The sequence below is a fragment of the Polyodon spathula genome, chromosome 7 (assembly GCF_017654505.1).
Source record: "Polyodon spathula isolate WHYD16114869_AA chromosome 7, ASM1765450v1, whole genome shotgun sequence".
Classification (NCBI taxonomy): domain Eukaryota; kingdom Metazoa; phylum Chordata; class Actinopteri; order Acipenseriformes; family Polyodontidae; genus Polyodon; species Polyodon spathula.
In genome coordinates this window covers 26,861,990-26,881,940 of record NC_054540.1, presented here as the reverse complement: position 1 = coordinate 26,881,940, position 19,951 = coordinate 26,861,990, and the positions used below count along the sequence as shown (strand labels likewise).

General features: G+C 39.1%; 2 protein-coding genes across 3 annotated transcripts in view; both read left to right on the top strand.

Moving 5' to 3' along the window:
- The window catches only part of ipo8 (importin 8), a 29,141-nt gene extending 22,410 nt beyond the window's left edge, over positions 1–6,731 (top strand). Inside the window, exons 21-25 of one of the 2 annotated variants that reach the window (XM_041255147.1) lie at positions 108–328; positions 876–1,081; positions 2,374–2,595; positions 2,680–2,809; positions 3,780–6,731. In XM_041255147.1, coding sequence (XP_041111081.1) covers positions 108–328; positions 876–1,081; positions 2,374–2,595; positions 2,680–2,809; position 3,780 — 780 coding nt within the window. In that variant the 3' untranslated portion in view covers positions 3,781–6,731. Of the gene's footprint in view, positions 1–107; positions 329–875; positions 1,082–2,370; positions 2,596–2,679; positions 2,810–3,779 lie in introns of both variants that reach the window. The other variant, XM_041255146.1, reaches the window with a different exon arrangement.
- A 5,752-nt stretch (positions 6,732–12,483) lies between these two features.
- The window catches only part of LOC121317823 (protein O-mannosyl-transferase TMTC1-like), a 95,180-nt gene continuing 87,712 nt past the window's right edge, over positions 12,484–19,951 (top strand). Inside the window, exons 1-2 of the mRNA XM_041253926.1 lie at positions 12,484–12,924; positions 16,802–16,979. Of these exons, the coding sequence (XP_041109860.1) occupies positions 12,614–12,924; positions 16,802–16,979 (489 nt within the window). The 5' untranslated portion in view covers positions 12,484–12,613. The remainder of the gene's footprint in view (positions 12,925–16,801; positions 16,980–19,951) is intronic.

The window sequence follows — 19,951 nt, the reverse complement described above, 5'->3', positions numbered from 1 at the left end:
AGGAAGGAAAGTTTTCAATGAACCTGTTAATTGTCTTTTCAAGACAGGTCTGTCTTGCAGCGATTTTGATAATTTGTTCCTCATGTGCCGGTGTGTGTCTTTTGCAGTGCATCCCACTGTTTGTGGAAGCAGTGCTGGAGAGGTTAACTCGAGGGGTGAAATCCAACGAGCTCCGAACAATGTGTCTCCAAGTTGCCATTGCAGCCCTGTACTACAACCCTACCCTGCTCATCCAAACACTGGAGAATATCCGCTTCCCGCACAGCCCAGAGCCCATCACTGCCCAGTTCATCAACCAGTGGATGAACGACACAGACTGCTTCTTGGGGTGAGTGATGAGAAGTGTTGGACCTTGTGAAGGTGAGGTGGTGGGGTGGTGGGGGGGTCTTGTTACAACTTTAAGGGAAGCAATGGATAAGTTGAGTTTTTAAAGCCCATTTACCCAAGTCATCCAGCCTATAGTAACGAATTTCCTCAGACTTTCACATTTTCTCAAACATATAACCCTAATCCCAGCTCAGGTATAGAAACTCTTATTAGTCCTGCGTCCAGCCCTGTGTTTCTCAATGAAGATGTTTCGCAAATCAGCAGGAGCCATGTGTTTGAGCAATCAGGCCCTGTTTTAAATATATTTCCACCCCCATAGCTGCAGGAGCTATTCCTAATAAAATACCTACAAGCTTGGGTGAGACTTATTTTTGTTATGATCAGCTCAGATTTAGCAGGGGCTAGATCAAATTATTGGCACCCGGTCATTTCAAGAATATACCTAATTAAAGGGAGTTCTGAAACCCAGGGCTGGGTTACAAAACTCTCCTGCGTCTTCGCTCATGTTGAGTGTGTTCTGACAGTCATTTCTGTTGCTGTTTTTCTAGGCTTCATGACAGAAAGACCTGCATTATTGGCTTGAGTATCCTGATGGAGCTGCCGAACAGGCCCGCTGTCGTGGAGTCTGTGGCTGCACAGATCGTGCCGTCCATCCTGCTGCTGTTCCTGGGCCTGAAGCATGTGTACGCATCCCGGGTTTTGGCCAAGCAGGAGGCCTTCACAAGAAGCACTGCAGTGGAAGAAGAAGAAAACGGTACCAAGTTGCTATTAAAATAAACCTAGGTAGAGTCAACATTGTGCTTTTGCAATGGTGTCCCTTACAAGGTTTTGCCTAGGAAATGCTTCAAGGAATGTCCAGCCTTGTTTTTAGACATTTCACTATTCATGCATGGAAGCTAAGCAGGGTAATGTTCTTTTAATTTGCATCGAGGTAGTACGTCCTGAAGTGAGAAGTCATGAGAGAAACCAGTTCCAGTATCTGTTCAATTTAAATATACTGCAAGTTGCACCATTTGTATTGTGAAAAGAAAAAAGAACAGAAACGTAGCTGTCTTCTACTTCAGCTGCCCCATAAAGCAGACCTAGCTTTTTTATCTATCACATGCACTGTTGTACAGAGAGTGGAACAGTTTCCTTGATGGTAGGCAAGAGCGATCCCCTGTGTTGTCCAGAATGTGAACTTGTGTGCTGAAGAAGCCATGCTGCACAAGTTTCTGTCATTGGGAAAATAATGAAGGGGCATTAGAGGTTATGTGAGGGTCAATCAAGCAAAGATTATCCTTCTGAAGGATGCATAGGGTTTTGTGATGACTCCATTATTTTAATTGTCAGTGCAGGAGGCAGCAAATAAATTCATCTGACCTACGTTTAGCTTTTGTTTCACACATTTTTTTATTTACGTGAATAAACTGAAAAAAATAATTAAATCAGTGTCACACATATCTTATTAGTCAATAAAATAGTTAAGAACAATACTTATGGGGCCCATTTCCTTTGTGTTTGACATTCTTTGACAGAAAAATTGTGGGCAAAGTTCCTATCAAGAAACAAATGAGACCATTCAACAAATGGCTCCTTCCTACTTTTTGCATTATGGGTGCACTAATGACACTGAAATGATTGTCCCAGTACTTGAACATAGTGATTTTATATATTTCAAACTCCTATTTGTAGGTTTATTCCTCTTCCTGCATTAAGCATGTTTGATTTGAAGCTAGTTGTCACTGGTTAATGCATACTGTATTAATTCATATCCATATTAATAATTTTGCCTTGTACTTTCACCTCCCACATGGCTATTCCAGGTTGCTATGGTACGTCTCACCTTTGTCAGTATCTTTTAACTTTAATTACAAACCCAGTCAAAGAACATCTTTTTTACTATTAAACCACTTAACTGGGAATGGATAGGATTACAGTCCAGACTAAGCTAGACTGGTGTTGACCTTTACAAAATCAAAGCTTTTCCGTTTATCAACTCTCTTTGAACAGTCTAATCTGAGCAGTCTGCTTGCATGCTAATGCTGTCCCTTTATCATTCAGAAGAGATCCCGAGTGATGAAGATGAAATGAACGAGAGCAAGCAGGCGATTCTTCAGCAGCACAGCACTCCGGTGGGCGAGGAGGACGAGGATGATGATGACGACGACGACGACGATGACTGGGATGAAGATGTCCTGGAGGGCACCGCGCTGGAGGAGTATGGCACTCCCCTGGACTACGACAGTGGCCTCGACGAGTACCAGTTCTTCACTGCAGCACTTCTCAGTAAGGGACACCTTTGTAGTGTATTGCATATTGCAGATGAAACCGCTCAGTGTAGATGCTTATTACCCCTCTGCTCAATTTCAGAGATTCAGAGTACAGATGCTGCGTGGTACCAGTGTCTTACAGCTCCACTCAGTGATGACCAGAAGAAACAGCTCCAGGAGATTTACACACTGTCACAGCAGAGGAAGAATTCTACTGGCAAAGGACAATGGTATTTTTTTGCATAGTGTCTTGGGAGCAATATGTCTAACTAAAGCAAAATTATTAGACCAACAAGAAGGGGTCACCAACAAAATAGTCTGAGAACCCATGCAGAGACAGTTGGGTATTCAGTAACATAAGGAAGTACAAATATGTATTCAGTGTACTGTGTATAGTAAAGGGAAGCAATGTTAAAACTTTACAATGTATTCGTAAGCCCTCATCTAGAATAGTGTGTTCAGTTCTGGTAACCTCGGTACAAAAGGTATATTGCTGCTCTAGAAAGAGTGCAAAGAAGAGTGACCAGAATTACTGTAAAACAAGAATTTTGCTTGATGAGATTCTGGGATAAATAAACTATTAACAACCAAACGAGCAAGATGGGCCGAATGGCCTCCTCTTGTTTGTAAACTTGAATTGATAATTCTCTGTACAACAAATGTTCCGAAATATTTAAATGCTAACCTGAAAAACAGTAAATGTTATGTAGAATTTTTTGTTTTTTATATTTCCACCTTTTTTAAAGACATTCTATTTTCACCATCTGTGAATTAGCAAACAAAATTAATGTCAAAATAACAACAGAGACATGAAATGTCTCCTCCTTGTACCGGACAGAGCAATTTTAGCAGAAATATTTCCAATCTTTGATGCAGCTGGTGTCTTCTCATTGAAGACATTTGAAAAGTGGTGCAGCTCTATGCAATGTGTTTAGTCATTTACCAGAACTAAACTAAACCAATTTTGCTTTTAAATGATACAAATATTTATATCTACGCTATTCTTTCAAAAATGGGAATGTTCACGGGCAACTACAAATTAAACAGCAGTTCACAGAAATGATAAAATGTGGGAGAAACATGAAAAAAAATACAACCTTGCTCATAGTGAGTGAGATTAGCCTGGTGAGGCGTGGAGATGTTGGGGGGAGAGAAGTACTTGCGTTATTGAGAATCTTCCTCATTATCTTTTTGTCCTAGAATCTAAAGGAGTTGATCCCCAGGAAATCAAGACGATACGGCTGGATTGAACTTTTTGTAGCAAATGCCCAGCTGTGTTCTCTGCCCCATAGTGGAATACATCGAGAGTTACATTGCCACGTGCCACAAGGAACGGATTTCTGGAAGTTTAACCCTTCACAGAGTTTTAGCCCAGCAGGGCTGCTCGGTTCTCTTAATTCCTGACCAGCTAACACGTACAAATGTGTGTGTATGTATGTGTTTTTCTCCTGTTCTGTTTGTTTTGATTTTTAAATCTTTCAGAGAATGGCTTTAGTTTCTAAACGTACCACAGGTTTCTAATCAGGCAGCATCTGCTGGGTTTCTGCAGGATATCGTGCCTTCTGTTCCACAGGGGTTACCTGACACAGTATTTTTGGATCCAGATTCAAGTAGACGTATAAGTAGAAGTCTCAGGACTGTTTTTATTTTGAAGCAAGTGTTTGATCGCTGCAAAATGTTAACCCTGGTTTCTGGGTTATGGTAATTCTTTTTTGTTCTGGTTTCCTCCTATAGTTTGAGGTCTTTTACGTGAGATTGCACTGTGTTTGCAAATGACAGTCTGTTTTCAATTTGAACATCACAGAAATATTAAAAAGGGACTAACCGGAAAGACATTTTACAAGTTGAAAAAAATGGCCAATTAAATAGTCTGGGGCTCTGTTAGTGTTAGAGTAATGTTACAGACAAATGTTGACAATAAAAAGAAACACTTTTGGCAGGGGAATGATTTAATGTGAACTAAATTATAATGTCTTCATGTAACTGACATCCAAAATTACAGGCTTTCTTCCTAATATTCCAGTTTTGCAAGCTGAAATATGGTCTAATCATGTTCTATATATGCCACAGAACAGCCATTCTGTATCTCATCGAAGCCCACGCTGAGTTCTTAAGAACGAATTGTACACAGTGTCTACTTTAAATCTATACTTCTTTATGGTTGGTTGATAGGTATGAAATTTATTTGTTTAAAAGTGCACACAATTAATTAAAAGTACCATAAAGTTGCAAATAATCAACTTGACCACTGCAGTGTTAGCGAGGAATTGGTGTTCACAGAGGCCCTCTCAAACTGGTATAATGGGCTATTTTAAAATTGAAGGGGCATTCGCAAGGCACACCCTTGTTAAAGGTGCACAGATGGTTCCATCTACTCAGTTGGCTGTACTGCAATGGAAAGCTCCTGACTTTAGTTACTTGCTGAGTGCCCAGGCCTAGTCCACTTACTCTTTCAGTTGTAATATGTGTAATACCTTTAAATTCAAGGTCACTTCAGTTGTCACTTCTAACAGTGCATGCTTTAAATATGGACTGGTGTGGGCAAACAGTCCAACCATTATTTACTGCAACACTATTACACCATTGTGTATTTGACATTTTATTATGATGTGATACAATACTGCTAGTGTAAATGCAGTAGCCAAGAGCATTTTGTTTGCTATGAGCAAGAACATTTCAACTAACTAGTTTTTTTTAGGTACATTCATTTTAATAATTTGTGAGACATACAGATCACTAATAATTGTTTTTGAATTTTATAGTTATTTACAGTGTTCTTGCGCTTAAGAACTGTAGAAAAATGTATCGTTGGCTACTAGTTTGTATTGATATTGTGTGGAAGATGGTGTAGCTCAAGTTTAAGCTGTGAAAAAAGGGTAAAAGGTCTTAAACCCTATTCTAGTAAAGGTCTACGCAACCTCAACCGTGTATCTGGGCACCATAACACATAGCTGACGAGAACCTTTGATTCCTCACCATTGCACCCCTCTCCTACACTGTCAATACCTGGGGACTTATTACACCTGTGTTTCAGATCTCACTTTGGAATTTATCTCTAATTAAAGCCACAGTACTCTTAAGTAGGGAACAGGCAGTGAGGCCCATTTAAACCACCATCTAGGTTATATTGGACTGTTTCATTTTACCTGTTAGACCTGCAGTGGAATGGCCATTGAGAACCACAGTTGCTCCTTGCCTGTTCTTGTGTTTTGAGTTACTGTTCCTGATCATCACGACTTTAAGCCAATAAATCAAAATAATTGCTTTAAGAACCTTGTTTTGGCCTCCTTTTACGCATTAGCTTTAATATATTTAGAACTTATTCTGTATTTTGTGCTTGAGTGAGGGGGATATCATTGTTTCCAGCCAGACATGATGGATTTTTTCATTATATCTGGGATTGCATTTAATACAAGAACCCTTTTTTAATCCAAAAGTCAGTCATAAGATTGTAAGCACTACATTATAGTATTTTTTGGGGGCGATTTGAATACATTCAGACAAATGCGGTTTGTGACAGTTCAGTTTTATCTTTAGGTGTGTTAGTGAAACCTTTTGTTGAGCAGATGGTGTGTTAGTTGTGCATGCCTTGATGTAACAGGTAGCATAGTGTGGAGAGTCTGAAATAAGTTAGGGCACAGTTTATCAAGTTTGAAAGTTAAAATGTACAGCTAGAATGTAGTTTTGTTGTGAGTTTCATTTGAAGGAGAAACCAGATAAATCCCTTCCTAAGTTGTTCCCTGTCTAATCAATCGGAACATCTTAAAACCATGCAAAACATGCTGAGGTCAGATGTGGTACTGGAGATATTGTCATGCTTTTTCTTTGACTGTTTCCTGTCATTCCCGGTTCGTCCTTGTGTATTTGTCTACTGTGAGATATATCTTCTTTTTATCAAGCAAACAGCACATTTGGAAAAGAGTTCAAGGCCCCCTCTGGGTGCTTAAGTGCAAAGGGTCACCACATGACAAGAGAGCTCATTTGTATTACCGTGTTAAACTGTCACACCTACTGGCAGTTCTGGATATCTGCAAGTCATCAAATAACCTATAACGTTTATTGCAGCTGAGTTTTATCCTTTCATTTGGCCTGCAGATAAAAAATAAATAAATAAATGTTTTTTGCAGATCCTATAATTGCACTAAGCATTTTCCCAAGCACTTGCAGTAATGTATTCCATATTTAGTTTGCATGTTAACGCATGTCTGCCATGCTCCATTAATTTAAAACTGGGTAATTGCACCTCTTAGTAGATATTTCCTGATTTTTTCCACTCTGCTTCAGTTGCCTTTCATGTTGAAGTAAATAATGGTTATTTTGAATAGGTGGCCTAATCAAGTACATTCTTATGGCCCAAATCCAGTTCTTGGTGGTCCAAAGTACTTTAGCATATTATAACATAGCTGGCAGTAGCTGGTGCCATATTCGAGCAAACTGATTTTATTCTTTCAGTGACGTCTTAATATATTTTACATAACCCTTATTGTTGTGCCAACTAATGCATCAGTTTTATATATTTTAAAAATTGTTAGATTTGTTGTGCACAGGTACAATGACCCAAAATGACAGAATGGCCTTCACCTGTACCCCGGATCCAAACTCTTGACAGGTATTTGCAGCAGGCTGTGTAGCCAAGGCATGAAATTCCTGCTATGGGGATACTACGTGATGCATTAGGTAAGCATTCATTTAGTTTGGTAGATTTTATTCAATATTGCCACAGCTCTTGTAACCCCTTGGCTTATGTATAATTTAAATCCCCTGTGTCAGAGTCCCTATGGTGGAATTTAAAGCCCCTCTGAATGTAACTCTTTTAGCACTAGGTAAGTTTACAGATAATAATCAACCTAGATAAACAGTACAAGCATACAGACTAGTTTACAGGTCTGGTATTTTGAGGGCTAGAACAGTTACTTGACCTATATGTGTGTGATTTATAGGTCTGCAGTGTTGAAACAGTAAGTTAATATTGTACTGAAATAATACATGTTGAATTTATTATTATTTCTTTTTAATTCTTGAAGAAAGAACATGTTTTGCAGCTATATCCCAGGTCAGGGGGTTAAGGAAAACGGTTTAGGGTGTGCAGATTACCTCTTGCAGAATCTCACAGGTTACCTGCCACAGTCATCAGTTCAGGCAGTGTCCAGGGACCATTGACACGGTATAGGCTACAGATGTTAATCTTTTAAACAATTACCAACCATCTTTAATGGGTGTTAATAAGTACAGAAGTGCTGAACAGCAGATTGGGGGGGGGGGGGGGGGGGGGGGGGTAAGATTCTATCTTGTATATACGTGTTTAACTTTCACATATGTATGCAATCATACGTATGGAAAGATCTTGATGGATCTCTTATTATTATTATTATTATTATTCATCTAGCAGAGGCCTTTATCCAAGATGGCTTAGTTTTACTATGCAGTAAGAGACAAATACAATAAATAACAAATATGGTAGAATTACAATACATAAAGGCGTATATTATAATTGTAATAAATTTGCAGACAGTATCAGTCCAGTGGGGTGGCAGGATATAGCTAGTGATGCTAACCACTCCTACAGCCATATATTGTATAACTTTGTGTAAGATGGTGATTATTTCATCTTCCTACTGGTTGAACAATATATTAATTGGGTACACCTAATTGTCACCATCAAAGACATTTAGTAAACATTCCACTTTAAGGAAAAAGTGATCTACTGTTCAGTACAGTTTCTTTAACACCCTTTACCAGCCCCAAAACAAAGCTGAAAAAAAGGGGAAAAGGTTTTTTTTTGTTTTTTTTTTTTTTTTACTTTTTGAAGAAAAAAGTTTTAAAACAGTCCTTGAAACTGGTTAGAGGGCGATTTTGTCAGTTTTTGAAATGGAGATGGGAAATGTCCTTGAAGCCAGCCTGAAACCCATGAAAGTGCATCATGATGCTGAAGTGGTAAAAAAAAAAAAAAAAAAAAAAAGTGCTGCAGCCATCAATCACCAACATCATCTGTCTGGAACATTCCTTCACCTGATTCTCCGAGATGACCTGACTGTGCCTGCATCAATGATTGAGATAAAAGGCCCACGTTAGACTTTTGCGAATGGCAAAACACTTATAAAAGCATACTATAGTGAAAGCATGGTAAATAATAGCTAGGTATAGTAAAGCATGTTTAAAAACATGGCAAGCTATGATAAATGCAGAGTACAACCATGGAAACAGCATGATTCTAACTGCAAAAATACCATGATATATTTTTATAAGGGAATTGAGATCAGCCCAGAATCAATAAATTGCTCACTTACTTTACTGTATATGAGCAATGTTACTGCAGATGAAAGACTCTTCATATTCTATACACAGATTTTTTTTTCTTTAAATTACATTGTCTTTATTGAAGCTTAGAAACCTACTTTATATCATGTATGAAACAGTCATCTTAGAAATGCTGAGAAAAAACAACCTGATTTTATGCCGTTAAGTTGTATTATTTGTTTCTCAGAGTAATCTTTCCATTTGTGTACACTTTTCTCATTCCTTTAGCCAGATGCAACGCGTTTGGATGTACCTTAAATCAGGAGGACAACCTTCAGAACATGAAATAGAAGCTTTGATCACACATCCACATCTTGCACCCACTGATTTCCACTGAAGGAGCATGCTCAATTGATGGTTGAAGGTTCAGGACTCATGTACAGTTAATCCTGTGTCTAGGGCTTTTTTTTTTTTTTTTAAGGTGTAGGTTTGCTTGTACACCTGTGGTGTTTAGATTGAAGGACTGTGCATTGAGATAGAGAGAGTGTGCAATTGTTTTCTGTACACTGTCATATAGTAGTGACAGTAGGCTACCAGGGCATATTTTACATGATGTTGTATAGAGATGCCATCTTACAGGTGCAATGTCAAACTATTGTTACTTTATGCAGATTAAAGACACACAGGGGTGCCCTAGTATCCTGCCCAAATCAACAACTGGGAGCCTTTAGGGGCAGTTATGTGCAGTAGACAGGTGCTCATTTAGGACACTGTCCCCACAGGGAATGTGCATGAGAGTATGAGCCCACTCTACTGGGTAATTGCCCAACAACTAATTGCTTCAATGTTCCTGATTCACACATCCAACACTCTCACGTGCCACAGCACAGCACATGTCTCAGTGAATGAAACTCAGCACTCCAAGTAACGGAACTAAATGATATGGGGAAGTTACAAATAAAATGGCAAACGATGTTCATTTTTTTTAAGCTTTTTGTGAAACTAAAGAGGTCTGTTAACCGTTTTTCATTTTGAGGACTACATTCAAACAGGCAGAATCCAAAGACTAGCTGTTACTAAAGGTTAGAGATCTGAACTCTGCCTAGAGCCACAGTGACTTACCTGATTGTTATTCAAACTGGCAGGCAGGACCTTGGTGGTGAGGTGGGTGACTTCCTCTGGGCGTTAGAGACTATACATTAGGCTCTAAGCTTCACTCTAACCTCCAGGCAGCAAACACTATGTAACTTTGTAAATCCCAATAGTCTAGTCTAGGTTTGAGTACATGAAAGACACCCAGGAACTACTTTGACGCAATCTCAGTCTCAATTTGCCAAGTGCTGCAAGGTAATTCACTGTTTCTATGTTTTCTATCTACAGTACCTGTAGATTAAGAAACATGGTAAATGACCTAAAATATGTACTGCCCTGCAATAGCTAACATTGCCAATGGGCACCAACAAAGTCCAATTTGTACAGAAAGGCACTAGACAGTTATCATAGGAATTACAAATATAATGTAGAAGTGTGGTAGCTGTTGTTGCAGTATAGGCATATACTGCAGATAATGTACATGCATTAATAATTATTGTAAAAAAAAAAAAAAAAAGTAGTACATATCTTTTTTTCTAAGAACTGTTTTGAAAAGTCTGGGAAAATGGCCATAAATATGAGTGATGAACACTGCTGCAGCAGCAAAGGTCATTCAAAATGATCTAGAGAGCATTCAGAACTGGGCAGACACATGGCAAATGACATTTAATAGAGAAAAGTGCTGCACGCAGGCAATACAAATGTGCATTATAAAGATACAGGAATTTATGAAAAAGATCTAGGAGTTTATGTTGACTCAAATGTCTTCATCTAGACAATATGGGGAAGCTATAAAAAAAAGGCCAGCAAGATGCTCGGACATATAATGAAAAGTGTTGAATTTAAATAAGGGAAGTAATGTTAAAACTTCACTGCATTAGTAAGACCTCATCTAGAATATTGTGTTCAGTTCTGAGGTTATTGCTGCTCTAGAAAAAGTGCAAAGAAGAGCCACCAGAATTACTCTAGGTTTAAAAGGCATGTCACATGCAGACAGTCTCAAAGAATTGAATCTATTCAGTCTTGAACAAAAAAGACTACACAGCGATCAGATTCAAGCATTCAAAATTCTAAACGGTACTGACAATGTCGACCCAAAGGACTTTTTCGACCTGAATAAAGAAACAAGGAGCAGGGAACACAAATGGAGATTAGATACAGGAGCATTCAGAACAGAAAATAGGAGGCACTTTTTACATAGAGAATTGAGGGTCTGGAAACAACTTCTGGGATCAATAAGCTACTAACAACCAAACGAGCAAGATGGGCTGAATGGCCTCTTAGTTGTAAACTTTCTTATGTTCATTCAAAGATGAGGTTATGATGACAGAAATATTAGTGTGTAAAAGGCAATCCCAAGCTCCTCTTTTTAATGCAAACATTCACCTTGCATGGTTGTTAAAACTTAAGATGCCACCATCCGTTAGATCTGAATGTTCTCAAAATCACAGATGCGTTTCTGATTAAAAAGCAGGCTGATGGATCTTACTTTAGCATTGTGTCTGCAAGATTTTTATGCACTGAAAATCCATTTGTTCTATTCTAGACCTGTTGGGCAGTCTAGTGCTGCAAAGACCTAAATCTATTTCCGCTTTATAAATACATTAGCATTGACCTGTAACACCCCTTTTCTGTGTTCAAGCTGGGAAAAAAGATGTTTACAAAATATATAATTGGGAATTACTTTTTAGGTGGTCCCCCCCCTCCCCTCCCTTTGGAGTAGCGTATAGTGAAAAAAACAAAACACCACAGCAAACTTTTGTTTTAAATGAATATTTTGCTACTAGGTTATCTGTGTATAGCTGTAGACCTTAATTGCTGTCGAGCAATTAAACGCTTTAGACTTCACATATCTTGCAATGTGCAGGATTAAATATGAAGTACAGTGTAATAAGGGTGTACACAAAGGCCTATGTATGCAATAATAATGTTTACATAATTGTGTTTATTTTTAAGTGTAATGATAATAAATTAGTCTATGTTATTTTATCGGGGGTATCATCTGCAATGGCTTGCTGTTACTGTAATAAAAAAGGTGAATTCAAGTGCCAAGTTTGATGCCTAGCTGCCACACAAAACAAACAAAAAAAAAAAACAGATTTATTCAGCAGGCAACCATGCCTCAGTTAAATTCAAGGTGTATATTTTTAATTGAGAGTTTAGAAGGCCAAATTATCCTTAGATTACACTTCTGTAGTCGAGCAGAATGTGTGCTTGACATGGACGCTAATTCGTAATAATGACTAAAATCAGAAATGTAACCTATTACGTGTAAAATAATCTAGTATTCCTGTTGACTGTATCTCGAAGCCAGCGCCGAAGCCACGTAGCGTTGTTTTTCCGTTACATAACGTTGTAGGCTACATTTTAATGAAAATAACTCACGGTCTACGTGAGATGAAAGTGGCATCCAGGCATGACGTGGCGAATTCGCATTAAAGTCTTCCCTGATGGATAGTTGATCGCACTCCACAGCTCTGCGCACCTGTCTTATTGCCCACTTATTTTATGGGTTTTCTAGTTCAGGTAGTACTACGGTAACTCACACATGCCCTCCTGCTCATGGCGCATGCGCGGGGAGGTGGCTGTTGGCAATTGCTGCTGTTATTTCAGTTCCAGTTGCTTCCTTACTGTTCGATCAGTCCAGCGGCTGAGAGTAGAGATGGTGTTCCACGCATCTCTCATTTCAAACCAGTTTAACCAGCATGCGAACCGGGAAGAGACCTGACAGCGCACGCACAAAACAAGGCGTCCCTCCTCTCTTTCTACCCACCCTGTTCGGGCCTGGCAAAGGAATTTGTTGCTATGTTCTCCTGTTTTCTGTCTGCGCGTTATGCTACAGTAACTCTCTGCAAGGGGAGTTTGTGCATGATGATGTCTGGGCTATCAGTAACAATCCTGATGTCAGACCTGGCTCCAGTATGACAAACATATTTTTCAACGATTTCTGGGGCAAGAGAATGGCCGATAACACCAGTCACAAATCATACAGACCCCTCTGCATTCTCACTTTCAAGTAAGTTATGTCTGTTTTGTTTATCTTTCTGTGGTAGTTTGCCTACAGAAGCAGCGCGTTACAATTGGTTAAAACCTGTTTATGAACAACTTATTGAACAGCATTTTGGATTTGATCCAGCTCAATCATAATAATAATAATAATAATACTAATAATAGAGGAGTTTTGTACGTCTGTTTCCTTTCTGTAAAAGTTAATAATTTAAAACCACTACCAGAATCAATCCAATACTAGACACCACCGTTTCGGCGCTCGCTTAGCGGACACTTACCCTTTACCTTGTTAATATCTTACCTTTGAAGCGGAAACATGCATCATCGTTTCCTGCAAGTGCAAATATTTATACAACGTATTTATAATTAAGTTGACACAAAGCTCAGCTCTGTACTAGTTTTCGTTTGACTGGAAGCAAAAAAGAACATTATATTAAATACCGTGTGAGCAGGCATTGCAGTCTACTTTATATTACTGCAGTGACAGTGTTCAATCTGATTTTTTAAAATATACAAAACATTTATAATCCATAGCTTTAAACACTTGTTGCTTTTCTGTTTTGCATGACAGATACAGTAAATATTCTAATCCCAAAACAGAAGCATTCCGAAACATAACATACACAACACACAAAAAAGTTTTAACTATTTGTGCGTGCCCCCCCCAAAAAAGGTACTTGTAAACGAAGCCATACGCGAGTCATTAATCATTTTTCTATTGTCCGCCCTCATGTTCCAGAAATTGTACGACTTGCAGCAGTACTTCTAGCCGTCCTTCACCTCTCAATGGTAATATAAAGCAGGCGTTTATGTAAATAAGAAAGACTAACGATTCACTTATTCCAGTCGCCGGCACTGTTATTAAAACTATTTTTAAACGTGTTGATCTGTAGGCTAATTGAATTAAGACATTACCATAACAACCCACTCGATACCTTTAGTGGACACAATTATCTGAATGGTCCTTGGGAAGATAATAACTAACATGAATTATTTAATTGGTAGCACATTTATTTTATTGTTGGTACGATGTTAAGTGATTTTTCTTTTTGTGGAAAAATCAAACACACAAGTCTAAGTGCTGAAAAAATAAAAGTATGAATTTGCTACAGTTTGTGTTCATCAGACTGGGATCTCATTCAGAATCATTCAGGGGGGGTGGGGGGGAGAGGAGAGAGAGAGAGAATGTCCAGGCTGGTTTGAACATTGATTTTTTTTTTTTCTCTCTGCTCTCTGAACACATTATAAAAATTGACTAAATGAAGGAAAAAAAAAATGCTGAGGCATTCAGCTGTTCAGTACTAGTTTGCAATCAAATCTGCCTCATTTGGATAATAACGTTTACCCTGTCTACCAGTTCTCTGTTGTGTGGGACGGTGCTCAGTGTGACAGCCAGCAAGACAGAGCTGAAATAAAACCTTACCATCTTTTGAATTTGCAGTAATACTCTCTGTATGATGAAACATTAAGTATTAAGTTAATTAATTATTATACACAGATGATTGCTTGAAATTACCTTCATGTTTCATCAGCACGAGTCCTGCTTGCCTGTGGAAGAATGCACTACCTTGCACATTATTTAATAAACTATTAAAATCTGGTAAAGTTGTATGTCACATTTGGTTGGCCAAGAACTGCCAAATCAGATGGATCATTAAAGGTAAACGAGTTATATGTCCTGGAAAAATATTAAATGCTTGTAATCTTCCTGTGGGCTATTTGAAAGTGAAAGGTTTAGTACAATAATTTTCTATAGTTTTGAAAGATGTGTTTTTTTTTTTTTCCTTTTTTGCCATATGTACTCTGCTTTACCAAAAATCAGCATCATTGGTCCTTATTAGTAATGTGATGGGCCACCTTCCACAGCCTTGACAGCTTGGATATATTCTGAAATATGAAGGATCATTTGAAACACAGTGGGCATCTCATACAGGGTACACAGTGTTAAATATGGAGATTGCCTGGAGGTATCTGTCAAATTCATCCCTTGAATATTGCCTAAAAGATGTCCGTATTCTAAATTGAACAATTTGCTGGAGCTAATGTAAATCAAAATGAAATCCTTGCCTATGTGCATGCCCCTATCGCACTGTGCTTATGTCTAGGATGAAAGCTTTCGTCTTTTTAGCTCAGGACCAGGAATGGTGAAGTTATGTGGCAGATTTACCTGAGAATATAGTTTATTTTCTGATGGGAATGGGTACCAGTGCTTGGTCTCAATCCAATCAGAACGTTGTGGAATTAACGTGACTTAAGCGTTCTGGATGAGATAACATTGACTTCATAAATGGTGCCCCTTTGTTCACTGTATCTATTTTGGTTTACTCCAGCAATGTATACCTTTTTATATGCTGTGTTTGTCTGGAGCCATACCACCTTGAGTTTGATCTTGTCAGACCTGAGGAGCAAAGTGTAACAGGCAGGGTTGTATGGTACACTGCTGTTATAGATTATGTCCAGTCCCCTGTTGGTGAGATAATATGTTAAAGAGCCTGGCTGTCTTACATTGTGGCCTCCGCCCTGTTTACAAAAGCATGATTAGTATTTGAGTGGAGGACCACCATGGACAAGCAAGTGAAAATTGGTGTAAGTGACTCAATAGGGGGCATTGACCCTCCTAATGAGTAAACCAAGGCCATGCATGTAGCCCTTTGGATGTGATTGTCCTTTCAACTCTTGACATTTAAAGATCCTGTTCACGTCTTCAAGAAAGCAACCCTGTTGTCCTGGATAAATTCCACCACGCTCCCCAGACCTCTGGCGGTACTCACAATATGAGCGTTACAACCGAAGAGCAGTATGTACGGGGGGGTTGGCGGCGCCGCGGGACACGTAACACACATCTGACTAAAATACAAAATAAAATAACTCCCTCTCTATAATGCATATATAGTGAAGCAAAAATGTAACACTCTGTGAATTAACCATGCATAAAGCAACACGTAACAACACTAAAAAAAAGGTAACAATCCCACTTGTGGATCATTTTAATGAGCAACTTTTTAAAACTATAAATAGCCTGGCTAAACTGCAGTTGGGAGTTCAGTTTGAAGCAAAAGACAAGCAAACCAAGTGCGGGAAGGAGAGTGGGTCGTGCGAGGGGAAGAGGGAATGGATTCGCTCCAGGTTCTGCTCCCGGAGCGGGGCTGAAGCGTCTCGTCTCCCGGAGAAAGCTGCAACTCCTCTCGGAGCAAAAAAGTAAATGCATTAAGAAAGATAACCACGTAATAGGCCTAATATTTATTTAGTTATAAAACGAATGCTGAATAAAACGTCTGTTATAAAGTGCCAGCGCAGTTCAGATACTGTATCAAAAGGGAGAGACAGAAATGGAAGTTAGACTGAGACGTTGTTTACTGTTTTTGAACACCGGTAGTGTATTTACTGTAGAAATATTGCATGAATCGCTAGTATAGAGAACTAGGGGACATGCTGTAGGAGTGTTATCTCTGAGGTGCGTTATAACCGAGAGCCTTATATCGAGGGAACACTGTAGTTGTGTTTTTTTTTTTTTTGTACCAGTAAAAAGTTCTAGTGAAATTTCTAAAAACCTGCTACAGTAATTCTACACTATTTCCCCAGTGATTGGTTTCCTTAGAGGAGAGAGGCACATATTATTGGAGATGAATTGTACCTTCTGCCCAACGGCTCCCTCATTCCACTTTCCATAACCTTCAGGCGGTTTTTGAGATTTCATGCTACTCTAATGAGTCCTATTTCATCCAGATTTCTTTCTAATAAAATACCACAGTAGAATATTAAGTGAGAAATTTCCATGTGTTGCATTTGTAATGAACACTGTTCAAGGCAATGTAATAAGTACATCTTCATTAGTTCTGATCATTAAATAAATTGACTTTTTTTCTCCTACCATTTTCTTTCAGACTGAATATTCTACTGGGCGGCATGACGCCCTTATGCTTCCATGTGGTGAATGTATTCTTGCACTGCACAGTGACTGCCCTGTTGATGTATACCTGTGAGAAGACTGTGTTTGATGACAGTCGCCTGGCCTTCCTTGCAGCGTTGCTGTTTGCTGTTCACCCTATACACACAGAAGCGGTAGGCTCAATATCCAGATGTTTTAGCACTTTGCATGTTACAAGAAAGTGGGGGGCAAGTTGATTTATGTAAATACTTTGTTAAAATCTTTCCAAAAAACTGGTGTTATACTGTCACAAAGACAGCCGGAGTGGGTGGCGTCAGACCAGAGCCAGGAAATAAACAACGAAGAGAGGTGGAGTTTGGTAGAGCTGAGCGAATGGTTTAGCTCAGCATTTAATAAATAAACAGAACAGGAAATACAAAGGTTGTAACAAAAACAGCACACGGCACGTGAAGCCAAAATAAACAGACAAACAAAACAGATTAACACACAAACAGTGGACTAACAGACAAACAAGGTGAATGAAAACAGCGGTCATATAAATTACTTTTTCGTTTTCTCGTTCTTAATTCTCTCCTCTCCACACCCGTTCTCCACTCGCCGAACACACAACCCGAGTATGTGAAAACATGCTGCTTTTATGCAGCTGTACCGAGACTTGACTGCTAATCATTCAATTGGAGTCGCGGTACAACTGCACATGAATTAATAAAGTGCAATTCCCCGTGCTCACATATTACATTTTACTTGCACGGGAAGTGCTGTGCAATCCTCATGCCTAAATACAAATATACATTTTAAACACTCGTGTTACACAGGCCTGTTTATATCCCGTGTACCAATGACTATACACCAACATTAACACACAACACAAAATACACACAGGGGCGGGCACTTTGCCACATATACCTACACACTAACAGACCAACATGCATTAAAGAGACACAAAGACATTGTTCGAGATTTGATTATCATGACTTACAGGCACACAATGAGTCTTTTTTCTATTATCTGAACAGTAGCAGTATTTATATAGGCCTCTGTTTAGATGAAGTCAGTTAACCCCAGGATACCTCAATGTAAATGCAAAAAGAAAGAGCCAGTCTCTCAGTAGATGAGAAGCTAACCCGAAGTGCAGGCTGTGTTGTGGGCATTAAGGAACCTACGGTTCAAAAAATAACTTACACTGGTATCCTTGCTACATTCCAGAAAACATCAAGCACGGTTTGCCTGGATGAATTCCATCCTCCCCAGCTGTCATACACAGGGATAGGGCTTCTTGGAGTATTCTTTGTTATTCAGTCAACTGCAGACATACTTTGTAAGAATAATTTCATGACTTGTAAACACGTATACATTGTAGCACATATTTGAAGATGTAATATTTAACATTAATACCTCAATATCCTAGGCAACACCCCACTAAGTTGGTCCTATATGAACATATTAGTTAATATTAATTTCTTAATGTACAGGATGCCACCTCCATTATGTGATTGATATTTAAATATAGGGTTTTAGTCCTTCACAAATTTCTTATAAAATTATATTTAGAATTATATGTTCGATTTATTCAAATACAGGTAGTGGGTAAAAAATGGAAACACCTGGGTAAATGAGGGACACAAAGTATATTGAAAGCAAGGGCTTTCACACAGGTGTGGCTCATGCGTTAAGCAAATAACATCCCAGCATGCTTAGGGTCATGCTGGACAGGACTGGTTGCCTATTATTATGGTTAGCATGGCTGCAAGAGGAGACCCCAGTGACTTTGAAAGAGGGGTGATTGTTAGGGCGTTTTTGGCAGGAGCTTCAGTGACCAAGACTGATCAACTTGCTGATGTTTCACGAGCAACAGTGTCTAAGGTGATGTCTGCATGGAACTCCAAGGAAAAGACATCATCAGCAAAGGGCAACAGTGGGTGGAAGCCAATACTCCAGGATCGTGATATCAGTGTATAAATTTGAAGTGCAAGGCAAAGAGGCGAGCAACTGCAGATCAATTGACCGCAAATTTCAACCTGGGGCGCAAGCAGCCAGTTTCATCAAAAACGGTCCGCCGAGAACTCCACAGAGCGGGATACGATGTTTGGGTTGAAGTGCACAAACCGCTCCTCACACCTGGCAATGCACCTTTGTGAGTCTAATGGTGCAAAGAGCACAGGCAGTGGACTACTGAGCAGTGGAGAAATGTGATATACTCAGATGAATAATCCTTCACCATGTTCTCGACAAATGGACGAGTGCACGTGTGGCGCCAACCTAAAGAACTCTACAGTCCTGAGTACTTGGTTCCAACAGTGAAAGGTTCTGGTAGTTCCATAATGTTGTGGGGTGCATTTTCCTGTCATGGTTTGGGTGCACTCATTCCCTTAGAAGGCAAGGTCAATGCTAACCCTACTTAATGGTACTGAGTGATCATCTTCACCCCATGTTGCAGCATTTTTTTCCTGCTGGGGGGCGTATTCCAGGATAATGCCCCCATCCACAGAGCATGTGTGGTTGCCCAATGGTTTGATGAGCATGCCACTGATGTTATCCATATGTCATGGCCTTCTCGGTCACCAGATTTGAACCCAATTGAGCATTTATGGGATATTCTGGAATGACGCCTGAGACAGCATTTTCCACCTCCATCAACCAGGCGTGAGTTGGTGCGCATCCCTCCTGCAGAATTCCAGAGGCTGGTAGACTCTTTGCCATGGTGCATACAGACAGTACGTGGTGGCCCAGCTCCCTATTAAGTAACTTTACATTGGTGTTTCCGTTTTTTTGTCCACTACCTGTATATCAAAAGAACTATAAACAAAATAGAAAAGAAATATGAGGCTGTTATGAAAGTACACTTTTCAGTTTCAATATAATGAGAGGTTAACCAGTCAAATAACTAAGTCAATAAATTAACATTAAACGTTTGTGTGTGTGTGTGTGTGTGTGTATATATATATATATATATATATATATATATATATATATATATATATATATATATATATAAAATTGTGTGAGCAGGGAGAGTGTTAATTCCTTCCTGCTGAAGAAAAAAAACAAGTGAAAATGCACATTTGTTTAATTGATTTCTTAGTAATTATCCCCTGCACCTGGCTATCATTGTAAATTAGAGCCAGGTGCAGGGTATTTAAGAGGT